Source organism: Phycodurus eques, chromosome 11, assembly GCF_024500275.1.
Source record: "Phycodurus eques isolate BA_2022a chromosome 11, UOR_Pequ_1.1, whole genome shotgun sequence".
In the NCBI taxonomy this organism is placed as follows: domain Eukaryota; kingdom Metazoa; phylum Chordata; class Actinopteri; order Syngnathiformes; family Syngnathidae; genus Phycodurus; species Phycodurus eques.
The window spans coordinates 22,395,189-22,414,365 of record NC_084535.1 but is presented as its reverse complement, the minus strand read 5'-3'; the positions used below and the strand labels follow the sequence as shown (position 1 = coordinate 22,414,365).

General features: G+C 40.3%; 1 protein-coding gene across 3 annotated transcripts in view; it reads right to left on the bottom strand.

The window, feature by feature from the left end:
- The window catches only part of LOC133410026 (inositol polyphosphate-5-phosphatase A-like), a 205,403-nt gene that overhangs the window by 70,588 nt on the left and 115,638 nt on the right, over positions 1–19,177 (bottom strand). For all 3 annotated transcript variants that reach the window (XM_061690722.1, XM_061690724.1, XM_061690723.1), the window contains exons 8-9: positions 8,955–9,007; positions 6,723–6,842 (exon numbers count right to left, since the gene is read on the bottom strand). In XM_061690722.1, the coding sequence (XP_061546706.1) occupies positions 6,723–6,842; positions 8,955–9,007 (173 nt within the window). The remainder of the gene's footprint in view (positions 1–6,722; positions 6,843–8,954; positions 9,008–19,177) is intronic.

The following is a 19,177-nucleotide window of genomic DNA, read 5'->3' as shown; positions in this document are numbered from 1 at the left end:
CCCAAAGCTTGGCTGTTTTGTCTGTTGTTCTAAGCTATCAGCCACAGGTCAGAAGGTAACATTCTGTTTACATGATCATTTCCTAAAGCACTCATGCTGACCCGCTGGTGTGAAAGTTGACTTTTTTTTCCTCTGCCTTTGTGTGTGGAACGAAGAATTGCAACATTAGCTCCAGCTACTGGGTGTGAAAAGGCTCTGAGAGTGGGGGGTCCAGAGAAACCCTCCAACCCCCGCTGGCTGACCCTCACCCTTTGCCGGGGCCCCCATTAGCCTCGTCATCACAGTTCATTCAGGCAAACTGTAACAGTGTCACTGACATTCTACCACAAAGACACACTCCTTTACACAGTCTATAAACATGCTTTCTCCTGGCCAATTCATCGTGCAGTGACACTCCTGAAAGAGCCTCTTCACAAGCCCGTTCTCACTGAGGTTTGGGCTGGGGCCTTCATAGGGCCTTCCTTGGGGGCCACACAAAGACAGGGGTCAGACGCTAATTTATAATATGCCCCCCCCCCCCCGCCCCCCCACACACACACAACTCTGCTCCCAGGCTCCTTAAACCACTACTATTCTCTTCCTCTGCATCTAAACTGCTCTCAGACAAACACTTAAAAGAAGCTAAAAAAAACGCATGTGGTCAAGACACAAAGACATCCAATATTGCAAAATCAAGACAGGGAACCAACAGAACTACGAATTAAAACAAGCACACAATCCCTTCTCTCTCTCTCAGTGCAGTCAGTCATAATTCCTCACTGACTTCTCGTAGGATTATATGCCATGAGTGACAGCTAAACTGGGACGTAAAAGACAGCCTATATAGGATTAAGAGGGTGAAACTGGGGGCCATGTCATGATTATATTGACAAGATGACTTACCATAATTTGGCCCGGCAAATTCAACTTTGCACACAATGGCTGGGCTGTGCACGGTCATCCATTATAAGTAAATGTTGAGAATTTGGTAGAATGTTAACATTGTGAAGAATGTGCTTGGTGACGTCTTTCTGAATAGGTCAGGGGTGGCCCTGACAGGGCCTTTGACACTGCAAAGAAGACCTTCCCCACGTCCCATGTTCAAACCACACAACTCTTCTGCAACGCCCACTCCACCAATAACACTACACATGAGAGTGGGTGCTGTGTGGGATGTTGTGACGGTCACACAGAGGTTAGGAAATAAGTCAATTAAAGCTATATCAACTGAAAATGCTGGAAGGCAGCCTTGAGAACAGGTGGAGACTCGGGATGGAAATTCCACAGTTATTGTATACAAATATGTAAATATTTTCAATGGAATGGAAGTATCTCTCTGTATATTTTCTGAATGCCTGAAACCAAGGCAGTGTTGGAGTGATTAACCACTCAGGAGTTGACATGGTGAAAGTTTGCATTGATGAAGCTCAACTTCCACATTTAAAGTGCTGTACTTGAGATTGCAAACAAGCCGAAAAATAAAAAAACATGTGATTTCATGGACAGCTCTTAGTCAGTTTTTAAATAGAGCAGTGTGAAGTATTTGGTATCTGTAAACGTGTTATCTTAAAAAAAGATAAAAACAAACTGTATTTTAAAAATATTTATTTGTGAAGGGAAGGATTTATTATTTTTTTTTTCCCCCTCGACTGACTGGATTGGATCATCAGAGTGTCCCCGCCGGCCAGCCTCACGCCGTTTGTCTTCTCTGGCTTGGCCAAGGAGGACGCACACTCCCACTTGGGCTCGGAGCTTTGTTCCTTAGCGGGACCGAGTCAGCCAGCGGCAGACTTTGCCAGTGGCGAGCACAGAATTTATCCCATCTGCTCCTTGCTCACCAAGGGCGGCTCAGTAGGAATACGAAAAGATCGGTGTTTAGAACCCTGACGCTCCTCAACCTCGCCCGAGGAAGACGCACACGCTCGCTTGGACTCGGACCTCCACTCCTTAGCGGGACCGAGTCAGCCAGTTATGGACCACGTCGCCGAAGCGGTAGCGGATCTCACCGCTGAGCCCGTGGCGGCGGCGGACCTCCCGGCAGCCAAAGCGGCAACGTAAACTCAGCGAGCACAGAGTTTGTCCAGCCTGCTTCTTGTCCACCAAGTACGGCACAGCGGGAAAACATAAAGATCGGTGTTTGAAACCCTCATTCATGCCCCTCGGCCAGGAACTCTTTGAGGGGGTGGTCTTTCCTGACTGTCTGACCTTATTGGTTGACAGACCTCTGTAGGCGTTTACTTTTTCATGCATTACACAAGGCTCGACATAAGACGATTAAAATACATTGAAAAGCAAAACTTCGAATCACAGGTTGAGTGTGGCGGACCTCACCACAGGCTCTTGGCGAGGAAGACGGAGATGCCTGCTTGGGCTAGGACCTCCGCTCCTTAGCAGAATCGAGTCAGCCAGCGGCGGACCTTGCCGCCGGGACGGCGGCAGATCTCGCCTCGCCAAGAGCCTGTGGTGAGGTCCGCCACCACCACAGAGGTCAAAAGTCTTCACAAGGTTTTCACACACTGTTGCTGGTATTTTGGCCCATTCCTCCATGCAGATCTCCTCTAGAGCAGTGATGTTTTGGGGCTGTCGCTGGGCAACACAGACATTCAACTCCCTCCAAAGATTTTGTATGTGGTTGAGATCTGGAGATTGGCTAGGCCACTCCAGGACCTTGAAATGCTTGAAATGCCACTCCTTCGTTGCCCGGGCAGTGTGTTTGGGATTATTGTCATGATGGAAGACCCAGCCACGTTTCATCTTCAATGCCCTTGCTGATGGAAGGAGGTTTTCACAAAAACATTTACGATACATGGCCCCATTCATTCTTTCCTTTACACGGATCAGTCGTCCTGGTCCCTTTGCAGAAAAAAAGCCCCAAAGCATGATGTTTCCACCCCGATGCTTCACAGTAGTTATGGTGTTCTTTGGATGGAATTCAGCATACTTTCTCCTCTGAACATGACAAGTAGAGTTTTTACCAAAAGGTTCTATTTTGGTTTAATCTGACCATATGACAGTCTCCCAATCCTCTTCTGGATCATCCTAATGCTCTCTAGCAAACTTCAGACGTGCCTGGACATGTACTGGCTTAAGCAGGGGGACACGTCTGGCATGGCAGGATTTGAGTCCCTGGCGGCATAGTCTGTTACTGATGGTAGCCTTTGTTACTTTGGTCCCAGCTCTCTGCAGATCATTCACTAGGTCCCCCCATGTGGTCCTGGTATTTTTGCTCACCGTTCTTGTGATCATTTTAACCCCACGGGGTAAGATTTTGCCTGGAGCCCCAGATCGAGGGAGATTACCAGTGGTCTTGTATGTCTTCCATTTTTTAATAATTGCTCCCAAAGTTGATTTCTTCACACCAAACTGCTTACCTATTGCAGATTCAGACTTCCCAGCCTGGTGCAGGTCGACAATTATGTTTCTGGTATCCTTTGACATCTCTTTGGTCTTGGCCATAGTGGAGTTGGGAGTGTGACTGATTGAGGTTGTGGACAGGTGTCTTTTACACTGATAACGAGTTCAAACAGGTGCCATTAATACAGGTAAAAAAAAGGAGGACAGAGGAGCCTCTTAAAGAAGTTACAGGTTTGTGAGACCCAGAAATCTTGCTTGTTTGTAGGTGACCAAATACTTATTTTACTCCATAATTTGCGAATAAATTATTTTAAAATTAGACAACGTGATTTTCTGGATTTTTTTTTTTCTCATTTTGTCTCTCGTAGGTGAAGTATAGCTATGATGAAAATTACAGGCCTCTCATCTTTTTAAGTGGGACAATCTGTGGCTGACTAAGTCCTTTTTTGCCCCACTGTGTGTGACACAGACACACACACACACACAAACACACACACACACACACACTGTATATATATGCACGGTATTTGCAATAGTGTCACTGAAGTTGAGAAATGTTAAACTTCAACCCTGGGTAATTAAGTAAAGTTAGCCTAATTTACAAATGAGCAATGTTGGACATCCAACCTTCTCATAAGGTGTTGAAAATACATTGTGATTGTGTGTGTGTGTGTGTGTGTCGTGTGTGTTGTGTGTGTGTACGTCTGTGTAAATGTAGAAGCTCTGGCCCCCCCAGGATGAGGAAATAGTCGTCCCACAGTGCAACCCGTCACATGCAGTCATATTTGGAGACACATTTATATAAATCAATAAAGAAATCGATACAAGATGTGTGAACATAGAACAATGAAATAAATAGGGTCTGCTTTTTATTCAGTGATTTCTAAATGAACATATTAAGGAAACTATTTGATGTGTAAATATACAAATGAATGTATACAGTTGTAGTAAAATTAATGTCAAAATATTTATTATAACACATACATTAACACACCTAAACACTAGTGATTTAAAAAAAAAAATCCTCTTGGCTTTATAGAGGATCCCCCTGTGATTATCCATTCCACCCTCTTGCTGCTCAAAATGTCTATTAGCTGAAGACTAGCCGGCCTCTCTGTGCTCTTTCAGGCTGTTGTTCTGGGAAAAGCCGAAAGGGAAACATTTAGGTTGTAGGGCTCTTTGAGACACTCTGACAGTTGACTGATGACCGTCCATAAAATGACAAAGCATCGCTGTGTGGTAGCCAGTGTGGCCCACTGCCTCCCCATGGGAAACTAATTGCTTTGAATTGTTAAAGGCAACATTATTTTTCTGCCAATCACTGCATTTCAATGGTCCGAAAATGAGCATGAAACAAGCCTTTTCAGCGAACAAAAACGGTAAATGTCCCCAATGTTGATCAAATTAACTTCAGCGCTGTGACAATGGACTATATTTGTGTGAAAATAATGGCATCCCACGAAAGGAGCTTTTATGCTTGGATTTCACAGTTGTAATGTAAAACTGTTCTCCAATGAATAAGGCTGAGCCCTCTGAATAGACGTGGAAAAAAAGAAACAAACTCCAAAACACAAAAGGCATTTTCTTTAACTAGTAAGAAAAGTAAAATTTGTATCTCACACTATTATTTCACAGCCTCATTTTAAAAATAGTCTGTAAAGTTTAGGAAAGTGCAAACACAAAAACATATTTAATATTATGGCTGTTGTTGGCAAACAATAATAAAAATAACTGCCTTCAAAATATACATTTGAAATTTAGTAAGTGCATAATGTTTAGATTTTGCATATGTAGTATGTGAATACAAAAATATTTAGGAAATGAGTTGCTTCTTATTGCATCTACTTGTTGTGAGAAGAGCTTCGCTAAACTCGTGGAAGTGGCCCAAACAACAGCACAAGCTACAGAGCTGTGCTTTTAATGTGTTTCAACATTGAGGCCTGGCTGGCATAATGCTGTTCCTTCTCAGCATTGTTCCCCTGAGGCCTTGAAGCACTTCGGAGATAAACACCATTTAGCAGTTAAAAGAGGCACAGAGGAAAAGGCTTATCAGATCAGTTCTCAATGGGCTGTAAGCTGCATTATACAACCTGGGCCCCAGATAAGGTGTTAGCTGAGGTTTGATGCCCGGTAGCACTGATCTGTCTTCTGTATGTTAGACTCATGTAATGACTCCTCATGGAGCTCAGGTGCTGGTGTGTTCAGCAGCCCCCTTTTCCTTCTCTCCTTAGCCAGCAATGAGAGATTTGAGCTCAGAGAGGCACGACAGGGAAGAGAGAGGAGAAGAAGGGGGGATTGGCTTTAGATATTCCCCCTGTCCCTTTTCCTGCTCTGCTTTCTGGGGGTAGGGAGTCACATTTAGGACAATAGTCAAAAAGATGGTTCCCAACCAGTCACTGAATGGAAACACTGTTGGTGGTAGGACCTCATTCAAAGCCCAGCTCGGGCACATTGTCCTCCCAGATCAGCAGAGGATAATGGAGTTTGCTGGTGGCTGCCAAAAGGTTAGCAGCCTCTGTGAAAGGACCGACCCATTATTTATTGCCCTTTACAGAGCGCAAGGACCCTTTTTGTGCTCCTCCTCCCTTCCTTCTGCACTGCCAGCTTTTCTTCCCCTCATTCGGGTTCTCCGGATCTGCGCACGACAGGTTGCCCCAAAGTGAGCGACTGAGGCGCAGTACCCTCAACAACCTATACTGGGCTGCCTATATAACAGGCTGTCTCAAACATGTAAAACCTCCCCATCTTTCCTTCACACCACTTACCCCTGATGCCCGACCAGATAAAAAGAAGTTTTAAATTAAACGATATGACCCAGAAGTAACAGCGAGGTTAAACTTGAGGATTTTAAAAGCAGGGAGCGTGGAAAATGCCACTAAGCCAAGGAAATTTTCATTCTGTCCCTTCCACCACCTAACTACGAGTCTGACACTCAACTATTTACATCTATTTACAAGAAAAATACAAAAAACAGCTGTAAAACCATAATACAAGTAGAGGATTCAATCAAAATAGAATCTTCATCATGCCAGTAAATCCATTTACGTAAGGGCATAATAAAAATGCAGGAAAACATCCTTGTCCATTAAAAGGTGGGCCATTCTTTCATCAAACAGAGAATGGTGTAAATAAAATGTGTCCCATAATTCAACTATGTCACCCATATACGTATAGTTATTCAAAATGGAGGTGACAGGAGGACATGTTGTGCATTTTGATGCCATTTATTTGAGAAGTAACCTACCAGGTAGAGGACAGCAGCTATATAGAGGACTTTATTATCAAACCATGTTGAACATAATTCTGAGTGCTTTGGGATGTCAGAAGAAAATGAATATGGATTAAAGACATAAGCAAAACCAAAGTAGGGTTACTACTGTTAAGTGTACCTGTCTAAAACGTAGCGCAGTGCCTTCTGTCGGGTTCCAGAGTAGACCGAAGGGCTCTTCTCCCAGGCCACCAGATTGGAAGCATCGTGGAAAAGGTGGATGTTTACCAGGTCAAAACAACTGGGATTAAAAAGAAACAAAACAAACAAAGCAAAAGCAGTTTGAGAGAACTTCATATTATTATGGCAACCATACGAGAGGTGCAACAATTCATTGATTACCAAATAAATACACAACTATATTTATAATCGAGTAATCAATAGAGGCCTTGTTTAATTTAATATGTTTCAAATCCTCTGAATTTCTGCCAAAAATATTATTTATATTATTATTTATATAATAATATTATATATATATTATATTATTATTATTATATATATATATATTATTATATAAATAAATATTATTTATTATTTATTTATATATTATTTCACCCATTATTTCTCTCATGTTGTAATGTTGGTTTGACATGACTGATTAGAATATATGACCTGAATAGAGAATACTTTTGAAGATACTCAGTATACAGTACACAATTATATGCAGTAAATGAACAAGTCATTTAAATAGACACATTGCTCCATCTTGTGTCTTCGTGATAGGTTTTTTAAACTCGTTGATCGTTGATCGGCCCTTAAAATCGTGTAAAGCCGAGGCTACACATACAAGTAGACGTTTTAAATAAAGTTGTGTACACAAACTTTACCTCCATAGGTTTCTATAAGAAATCCAGAGTTGAAATCATCGATGTACAGATGCCCTAATATACCTGATCTCGTAAAGCCTAGATGATATGTGTGCATTTTATTTAATTAAACCCTGACTGTGGGTTGTGTGGCAAACATTGGCCTTTGGTCATGCACTCTAATTTGCGAAGTCTTATCTGGCAATTCAGCAGCTGCGTAATTGCTGCTGCCCACCTCGTAATGTGGCTGAACCCCACCAAACTTTCGAATGGGGTTCGGCAATTAGTATTCAGATATAATGGTAACTCTTGAACGAGCAAGAAATATCTTGCTTAAATTTGACTTGTTTTAAGATATTTTCACTCAAATTAAGAAACAAGCCATCAAAAATAATTCATAATGGGTTTAGAGTTTATTTTATTTAATATAGTGCTTGGAATGAGTACTATATTTCGCCACTTATTTAAGGCATTTCTTTCTTCAGGAGAGCCAGCATATTTTTCTTATTTCAATAAATTTTAAGTGTAATTGTTTTATTGCACTGGCATAATTATTAACACAATTTCACTTGTTTCTAGTCTGAATCCTCCCAGAACAAGTACATATTTCTTACATTTATGCAGCGCAGGGATGTCCCAATACTTTTGTCCAGCTAACATCAGATTTTACAGTGGTTAGGTTCTATTTACACTTGTGTTACAGTTAATAATGTTTAAAAGTTACTATTATGAAGGTGTTACGTTTGTGTCATTTTAATTTCGATTATTTCCTACTGGAAAAAAAAAAAACGAGTTAACACTAGACTAGCTTAACACCGTTTAGTAAGAAGTCTCACCAGGAGAGGCACAAATAAAGGGGATAATCTGCTTTCACTCAGTTTGTCATGTCAAGCTGGAAGCGATAGGTCAATGCATAGTGATGAATATATCCCTTCTGATCGTCAATCTACTGTATTGGCTTGCATTAAAGAGTTGCTCTTATCTCATGGGGTTTCCGCTGCAGATCTATCCTAAACACAATGATACATGCATGTCCTCCTCTATCTCTATCTATCACTTAACCAGTCACTCTTGCGCCCTTGCTGCTCTTGTCAGACATCATACCGCGATTAAATGCATCCAGTTTCAACTCTCGCGTTCCCATGTCATACCTCTATTAGATTACCACTCACCCCGACCCGCCCTTCCACCCACCATCCTCTCCTCTTGCAAACTTCAAGCTTGCATTTGCATTCCTCCCACACAGGTTCAATTGCATGTAATGTTTTGTGTCATCTGTCATATGCAACTCCTTGACTAATATGATTATGTCTAATCAAATTTCCGCGTGCTTGCCCGGATAGGATGCAGCTATGTAACTAACTCTCTTGCCTCTGCTGTCGAACAGAGCTTTTCTTTGTGATGTGGCAGACATGACGGTCATATTTGAATTGTCATCTTTACTCACAATGATAGACTTGTAAATACTTAGGGTTAAACAATGATGTGATGCATTGTTGTACGATCTATCAAAAAAAAAAAAAAAAAAAAAAAAAAAAAAGACTCACCAGTCAGGTAGGGCCCATCGAGTTCTGATGAATCCCTTTCTGGACCACTTGCACTGCAAAGCACAAAAATATCATGTAGCATACTTTTTACACCAAATACCATGTAAAACAAAATCTATTAGCTCTTCAAGTACCACCATCATGACCAACATTAAAACAGAGTAGTGTAGTAGGCCACAATGTTCATAAAAACAGAACAGACGTTGTATTCCTAAAATGTATATTTAATATTATTGTAAGCCACTGTACCATCATGCACAGTTTACTACTACGCTTGTACATAGGAAAATTAAAAAAATACTCATGTTTAAATTAAAATGCATTGCTAATAAAACCTAAATACATGTTTAAAAACAAACAGTTCTTAAAGGGTAAACGCAAATGCATTGAAATTTAAAAGTGAAATACAACTGAACTGCACTTAGGCAGTGATTCTTTAACATACCACTGAAGGGAGGCCGTGCACCACACTTAGAGAATCACTGATGTGGCAAAAAATATCTTGTTGCAAGTTTCATCCATCCATCCATCCATCCATCCATTTTCTGTACCGCTCATCCTCATTAGGGTCGTGGGCATGCTGGAGCCTATCCCAGCATCTTTGGGCGAAAGGCAGGCTACACTCTGAACTTGATGCCAGCCAAGGCACATATAAACACACAACCATTCGCACCCACAGACACACCTACGGGCAATTTAGAGTCTTCAATTAACCTACCATGCATGTTTTTGAGATGTGGAAGGAAACTGGAGTACCTGGAGAAAACCCACGCAGGCATGGCGAGAACATCTAAACATACAGTAATGATCAAAACCATCATTCGCTATCTAAAAATAAAATGTGCGCAAAGACATTTCAGGCTTTTGGATAAGTTATATAAATGCTGCTGACTTTCCTGGAAATGTTCTGAAAAAGTTTTACATTAGACTGGGGTGTCAAAATCAAACTGACAGTGGGCTAAAATAAAAAACATTTTTTTTTTTTTTTTTTTTTGTAAATGGGACAAAGTCGAGAGCCAAACTCAATATTTATTGGAAATTGACTGTTTTCCCTTTTCTCCAGATATGTAATGTTAAACCTGAACATACGAAAAAAAAAAACTGAATTGAATATGGAATAAGCAAACTTCAATATTATATACAAAAGAAATCAAATCAGTGGTATTTGGTTCTTATTTAAGCAGAGACAATTTGTAGATCTGAAATCTAAAATCTGTCATGACAGTTATTCTGTAAATGTGCCCAAGGAGACTGTTAGCACAGTTGCTAATGACTGCAACAGAAAACGAGGGGGCGCTTGTCGGTCTCGACTGACACACCAACACAATTGGCCCATGGGCCTCAGTTTGACATACAGGTTGGGGCAGAAAGGATGGATGTTTTGGGAAAAACTCACAAAATAATAAATGATAGCTGCAAGCAAATTTTATTGACATCATCGTGTTTGTATTTAAATAGCATTTGACACAATCAAGTGTGGAAAACAACATCCATCACGTGGTGTCCTTTTTCATTGATGCATTTTCTAAAGGCGTTGATGGAAGTTGGCTTCCATTCTCTCCAAAATTACTGCCTTGATTTGGTCTCAGTTTGATCTGTGTCACTGTGACCTCCGAGCGTTACATTGAGATCATAAATAACTTCTTTGTGCCTGAATTGCAGCAAAGACACATGCCTATCCAACGTGTGTGGTTTCAGTAGGATGGGGCGACGGCCCACACATCCAGAGCATCAATGGCCATTCTTTAGCCTCTTTTCAGTGACCATCTCATTTCCAGGTTTCCTGATGCTCCTTGGCCCCCTGATTTGTCCATGTGATTGTTTTTTGGTGAGGACACCTCAAGGCACATGTGTATACGCATACAACCCGTACACTGGACGAGTTGAAGGAAGCTATTCGCGTGGAAGTCACCCAAACCAACAAAGCAATGTTGAAGAGAGTGAAAGTCAGCTTCCCATCGACACCTTCAGAAATGCATCAATGAAAACGGACACCATATGATGAATGCAGTTTTCCACACTTGATTGTGTCAAATGCTATTTCAATACAAAACATTGATGCCAATACAATTTGTTTGGAGCTACCATTTATTGTTTTCAGTTTTTCCAAAACTTCTCTCCTTTCTGCCCCATCCTGTACAGTATATACATTAGACTATCAAGTCTTGAAACTGTGCCTTTTTAAAAAAAAATAAAAATAATTAAGAATTTGTATGTCTTCTTTTAAAATTATATAAAAGAAGTGACCTGTTTAGTCAGCCCCTGCTTGATACAGACAACCTTCATATTCATACTAAAATACAGCGCCTGAAATAAGTATTAAACAAGTCACCATTTTTCTCAATAAATATTCTTCCAAAGGTGCTATTGACCTGAAGATTTCACCAGATGTTAGGAACAACCCAAGAAAATCCAGACATACAAAGAAAGTAGAACAAATAAGATCAGAAATTAAATGACACAGGGAAAAGTATTGAACACATGAAGAAAGGGAGGTGCAAAAAGGAATGGAGAGCCAAGACAACATTTAAAATCTATCAATAATCCAGCCCCTTGTCAGTGCAAATTAATATCAACTAGATCAGTCCTAATTGATGGCCTACAAAAAGGTCTCATTGCCAAAGTGTGAGTCAAGACATCTCATGATGGGTAAGAGCAGAGAGTTGTCTCAAACCCATCGCAAACTAATTGTTGCAAAATATAATGATGGCATTGGTTACAGGCGGACATCTAAGCTTCTAAACGTTCCAGTGAGCACGGTTAGGGCCATAATATGTAAGTGGAAAGCCAATCATACCCCTATGAATTTTCATCGATCAGGTGCTCCTCACCAGATTTCTGACAGAGGAGTGCAAAGAATAATCAGAAGAGTTGTCCAACAGCCACCTGCGGAGAGCTTAAAAAAGACCTGGAATTAGCAGGTAATGTTGTCACAAGGATAACAGTGAGTTAATGTACTCCGCTGCCATGACCTGTATGCACGCTCCCCACGCAAGACCTCATTGTTGGAAAAAAAAGCTTGTCAAAGGTCGTTTAAAGTTGGATGAACAACATTTGGACAAGCCAGTTAAATACTTGGAGAATATAGTCTGGTCGGATGAGAGCAAAATTTAACTGGTTGGATGCCATAATGCACACCACATTTGGAGGAGAAATGGCACTGCACATCACCCTAAAAACCACGTACCAACAGTGAAGTTCAGAGGTGGAAACATGATGGTGTGGGGTTGATTTTCAGCATAAGGTACTGGTAAACTTCACATTATTGAAGGAAGGATGAATGGGCTAATTTACCGAGACATTCTTGACAAAAGTCTGCTGCCGTCTATGAGGATGATGAAAGTGAGACAAGGGTGAATATTTCTGCAGGATAATGATCCAAAACATACTGCCAAAGAAACTTTCAATTGGTTTCAAAGAAAAAAAATGAAGCTGCGAGAATGGCCCAGCCAATCACCTGACTTGAATCCAATCGAAAATCGATGGAAAGAACTGAAACTCAAAGTCCATATAAAAACCCACAGAACCTTCAAGATTGGAAGACTGCCTTTGTGGAGGAATGGGCCAAAATCACACCAGAGCAATGCGGTCGACTAGTTTCTCTGCACAGGAGGCATCTTGAAGCTGTCATTGCAAACAAAGATTTTTTTACAAAGTATTAAATAAATACCAGTTGACGTGTTCAATACTTTTCCCCTATGTCATTTCACAGTATAACACACAACTTAATTTCTGATCTTATTTGTTTTACTTTCTTTTTATGTATGGATTACTTGGGTTTTTTCCCATCATCTGATGAAATTTTCATGTCAATAACACCTTGGGAAATATACATAACGAGAAAAATCGTGACGTGTTAAGTAATTATTTTACTGGCTGTATTTTGCAAATATAACTCAATTTACTTTCAATCTTTTACCTCACATGAAACTATGGTTGTCTATGCCAATGAGAACTATTCAACAGCATGCATGGTCATGGTGTACCCCCCTAAAAAAAGGGTGGAACCAAATCACGTGCTGGTGCAACCAACTGAGAAAGTTGGTCACACCAGTGCTACCAGTAGAAAAGTTAGTGTAGAGCCCCGTCTATATAAATTACAAACAATATACCACTCCACAGACTCAGGCACTCATAAATGATAGCTGCATTATTTCAAATACCCTATCTTAAAATAATAATTGTATTATGAAAAAAGGTTGCTTTGTAAACTACATTTTTGCACATAAAATGTGGGTCACGTCAATACAATGATACTTCCGGTTACATAAATGCATAAGTGTTGATATTTTGAAATCTAAAAGCAACTCCTGAAAGGTAGGTTACTTCCATGCTACGACTGGAATTTATTTTTCTTTACTTTTTTTGGGTTTTTTTTTTGCTAAATGCAACAAATCTTCAACTCAGATGTCAGTAGTGACAACACGATTAACTGATAAAACGCATGTACACTTACTATTTTCGGAACACAATAAGCACATTGATCAATGATGGAAAAACAGGTCAGATACAGAGTGTGGACATCTGGTATACAACAGCTGTTTGATCAGGTCCCACTAGTCTTGAGTTAATTATCCAATCACAAGTCTAAAGATCTTCCTCAAACACCACATGATTCACCATGAAGCTGGTTATTAAATGAGGGACAAATTGATGCTGTAAGTGTTCTAATTCTTGAATGGATAAATAAGTCTCTTTTCCGCAGCCTCTCATTTACTGTGCAACTCTCTCTGATACTCCTAATGGGGAGTTAATTGTAGTGATGAATAAACTAATTACGGGCCAGGTCACAATCACAAATGGACTAATTTCATTTATTAAAAAAAAAAAAAAAAAAAGCAGCTTCACATTAAAGGGCTAAGAGGTATTTGATTGCACCTCACCTCCTTCAATCTGTATTAGAACAAGATTAACTGTATCAAATTGAATTACATTAGGATACTTGAATTAATCCATACTGCCTTAAGAGGATGTATGGGCCCAATTATGAGTTGCCGTCCAAATATTGTGACATAAAAGCAGCAAATGGAATTGGATACATGTGAATGATGGATATTGCACTTGAAAACACAATATGACATGCTTATTCAAAAAAAAAAAAAAAAAGACTGCAAACACCTATATCCATTTGCACCCAACGCGTTGTAGTCTATTGCACGATGCATGCTTTCCACTGCGACCTCCTCAGGTAAAGTTGAGGAAAGAAAGTCTGAGTGGCGAGGACGACGAGGGACAAGATGAAAAGTGATGCTGGGGGTGGTCGTGCTCAGCGCCCACACAAGCACTGACTGCAGCCAGAGACGTTTAATCTCGATTTAATTTAAAGAGCCATTAACTGCAATCACAACATTAAAATCAATCACTTTCCTGACACCTGGCCCCAGATTGCCCCATTTGCTCTACGTATGACTGATCGGCCCTCTGCTTCATCGCTTGCTTATAAACACCAACACACACACACACACACAAGCACACACACACACACACACCAACACCCACACATATATTCTATTTTTTCTTTACACATTTGGCAATTTTTGTTTTAGCAGTAATTCAGTTAATATGATAATCTCATGAAATCAATCAAAGTCAGAGGAAGAAAAGTGTCTCCCTATGTTGCTTGACACGATGACGTCATAATTTTGTTCCTGACATTGAAGCAGAGATGATGACATATAATGTCCAGGCTCATCTAAACTCCACACACACAAATAAATCTTTAAAAAGATAAACTTTTGACAATATGGTGTCACTTTTTCAAAACAGGAGACACATTAGGATTAAACAGATAAGTGACATGTAATCATATCATAAATCAGATTTAGTGGCTGTGAAGAGTCACTGGGCGGGGATGAGGGTGGAAGTCAAAGGGCAATGGTAAAAGGTCGCAAGGATTGAGGTGACATTGGCTGACCCACCACAGGTCAGTGATGGCGTCTCTGGCCATGACAGTGATGAACGGTGGCTACACGGCGGGTCACATTCAGAAGTGTTGAGCAACACATATACCAGCTGACTGGAACACACGCACACATGCATACACACACGAACAAGACAAAGTCAGTTTGAGAAAAACTAAAAAAGAAAAAAAAAATACTTTCTTGGGGTCTAGTCGTGTAGTAGAGAATCTCAATCTCAAATATCCCCAATTGTGATGGCTAAACATGACACAAACAGGATGCAAAGATTCTCCTTTCCTAAAAAATCTTTCACCTTTTACTAGACCACCCAGTTTGATTTTTTGATCCTATTTTTCAGCTCAAAGTCTGACGATTATATGAAGCAGGTGAGGTATGCAGTGGGGGAACAGGAGTGTGGGTACACAAAAGCCCGATGCCGGAAATGCAGTGTGATTAATAAGTAATACGCCCAAATACTGATTGATTTGAGGCCCCACTAGACAGGAACATTTATCTTTATTCCATCACCCAGCCCAACCAATCAAATAAAGGGTCTCATCAGTATCCACAGGAGTGGTCAGGAACATGTGCATGTATGTTAGAATAGAGACATAGCAAGATAAGGACTCAACACAGGATGGTGATTATAATGGATTATATAATAAATACAGTGGAACCCCAAAGGGGAACAGAACCTATTCTCTGACACTGGAATTTGTTCAAGTTAAAATTTAAATTAGAATTGAAATAATCTGTTTCGGTGGCCATCAAATCTTTATAAGACAAAACTTTATAAAAAGTAAAAAATAATAATAATAATATTTGTTTTTATAAAATGCTGGTCAAAACCAAATGGCTGTCCGATTAAGAAAGACAAAACAGAAGCGTCCATTTAAAAAAAAAAAAAAAAAAAAAAAAATACTTGCATGTGGCTACCAATGGTAATCTTCTGGTTCAAAGACACACCATCTACGTTACTGAAATACTCCCGGCTGGACAAAAGTACTAAGACACCACTGGAGTGTTATTTCTTTCAATATAGTGAACATTATCCATCTATCCATCCATCCATCCATCCATTTTACGTACCACTTATCCCCACTATGTTCGCAGGCGTGCTGGTGCCTATCCCAGCTATGTTTGGGCGAGAGGCGGGGTACCAGACATGCAAACACCAAAGGCATGAAAAAGGTGAAAAAAAACAACATTTTTATTGGGGGGTCTGGGGAGATTCCCCGAGCCCCCGAAGAGACCTTTTTTGATTTTAAGATAAATTAAGCAATCTGGAAGATTTTTTTCTTCACAAAGACAAACATTTATCTACACCGCGCAAGTACATGTTGATGTACAAATTTAAGATTATAATTAAATCTGTCTCATTCCTTTGCTTTTTTGTTTTGGTCTCCAACTTTAGCCAGGCACATCTCCGCCTGCATCCAATGCCTGCTTGAAGCTGTGTCACATGAATACCATCCTCCTCTTTAAGCACTCTTATTCTGGAAAAGAACTGACTAAAATCATTGTCTGTTTCACTTCATTTTTCACTATTGCAACTTCAAAGCTGTTGTTTTTGTTCGTCTAAATGTAAAGAGTAGCGCTCCGTTGCCTTCATGGTAACGACAACGTTCCCAACATGGCTGCCACGTACGCACGACGATCAGCGGGGAAGGCTTATCTCCTGTTAATACCCATGTCCAGAAAGCCCAATGGAAGACTTTCTTGTGTCGTTCGATTAGTGAACTAGACTTAAACGTCACTAGCGCTTAAATTGAAACAGCGCCCAATGCGGAAGTCAAGTTTGTGGTCTCGCGCACGAAATGGTGTGGATGGTGGATGTGTGGAATGGATCTCTCTCCTCCCCCCCAAAAAACTTATCAGATCTATACGATTCACGTAAATGGCCTATTTTGAGTTGAAAACGGCTAATTTCGCCAAAAGGCGACTGATTTGCATTGTTCGCCACCCAATCGCAGGATGCATATAAACAAACAACCATTCGCACTCACATTCACACCTACGGTCTTCAATTAACCTACCATGCAGGTTTTTGGGATGTGGGAGGAAACGGAAATACCCGGAGAAAACCCACACTGACACGGGGAGAACATGGAAACGCCACACAGTCGAGGCCAGATTTGGACCCTCAGAACTGTGAGTCAGATGTGCTAACCAGTCGGCCACTGTGCCGCCCTAGTGAACAGTATAGTCCACATATTACTCTTTTCTTAACGGCCCTTGTTATGAGTTGTCTGTCCTTTAGAATATATGTTGCAAAAAAATTAATTCTAAATAAAGTGCTAAGGGGCTTCCACACTGCGCTTGTTTTGTGCGGCATTCACCGCTGGTTGCTAAGCGACGAATCAGGAAGTAGCACGGTGCCTTTGACCATTTGTTTGGACGTGAATTAGGCTGCAATTCAGCAATATGGATCTGTCACCGTTATAATGAAAGGCACTGGCTCTACTTTTACTGAGGAAGAGGAGATGATGAGTGGCAGCAAGAAAAGGGGAATGGGATCAGCCAATGATAAAGCCACATCAGGATATCAAGGTGTTTCGGGTCTTTCCAGAGATACAGGTATAGTATTTGGAGACCACTTCGAGGTATACTTAAGCCTTCTTCAAGTTTCTCCATGTTTTTTTTTTTTTTAACTGTAGCCTACAACACTGCCAAAAACAACTTGCTATTTTACTTCTGAAATCACTCCGCCATCAACTCTCCTATTGGATGCGCCCAAATTGAAGATTTCTCAATCTAGGTGGCATTGCAAAACCTTGCCCTCACTTCTGTCAGTGCGCCTTGGCAACACATATACAATGAATGGGTACATTGATGGCGCATTACACTGCATGTGTTTGTGGAGAAAGGCCTTTAATCCTTGGTCTCGAGTCTCAAGAGGTACACCGAGGTAATGTGCAACATGCTGATGTCTCACATGGCATCATGTACCAGGGTGGTTTGAATTCCAACATTTTATATATATATATATATATATATATATATATATATATAAAAATATGAACATGTCATTTTTCATCATCATTTCATTTTTTACTATCTGTCCACAACCCACCCAAAATGGATCTGGGATCCACTTTTGGGTCCCGACCCATCATCATCATTTGCATTGAAATTAATGGAAATGCAATTAATCTGTTTCAGTCGCAGAATACTGCTATATTTACCTTAATTTGATTGTTGCATGTTTTAAAATAAATACTGTGCAATTTAGAAATAGGTGGGAACAGAGTTGATGGTTCGGTGGCAAATAACAGTAAATACAGTAATGTTTATGTTCACTGTGGTTACTGCTTGCCCAAAATGGCCACCACCTCTCACGATACATTGCAGCCTTTCTGCTGCATTGTGGGATATGGCAGCCCTTATAGGCAAAAAAAACAAACAAACCAAAAACAAAAAAGATACCTGAAGCACATAACCAATGATGATGTGAAACAAACTACAACAACATAAGGTTCTGAGCCTTTTGCGGCCATGCTAAGAATGTTCACAAACCGAAAATTAGTGCTAATTATAGGCAACTTCAAAAATATTCATAAACCGAACTGTTCGTAAACTGGGTCGCTCGTAAACACATTTCAGTGTATACAGTTTCGACTGTATATAACATTATCTCACTCTCTCTTCTGTCTTTCTCTCTCTCTCTCTCTTTCTTTTGCTTTCTCTTTCTCTCTCTCTCTCTCTCTCTCTCTCTCCATGTATAAAGTGAAATAAAAACTTTGTTGCGTATATATACACACCAGCTAACTAAAATGTTGTTGCTGCATCTTTGGCGTTTATTACAGCACTCTTTTTGGGTAGGAGTTAATCAGTAGCAATATTTGACCACTCTTCTTAGCAAAAATGCTCCAACTCGACCATATTGCAAGGACATCTCTTGTGGACAGCCATTTTCAGATCACCCAATAGATGTTCGATTGGATTTAGGTCTGGACTCTGGCTGTGCCTTTCAAAATTTGAATCTTCTGTTTAAGCCATTGTTTTGTTGATTTGGATGGGCGCTTTTGGTCATTGTCATGCTGAATGATGAACTTCAACTATAGCTTTCTGCTAACCGTGGAATAGTTCATAATTCCCTCAACATTAACTAAGGCCCAAGTTCGAGCTGAAGAAAAACAGTCCCAAAACATGCTACTGCCACCACCATGCTTCACTTTGTTTTTTCGGTGATGAGCAGCGTTGTGTTTACACCAAACTTGGAATTACATGAAAAAAAGTTGCATTTTGGTTTCTTCAGATCATAACACATTTTCCTACATTTGGGTGATTTCAAGTGTGTGCTTGGATGTTTTTTTTGAAAGT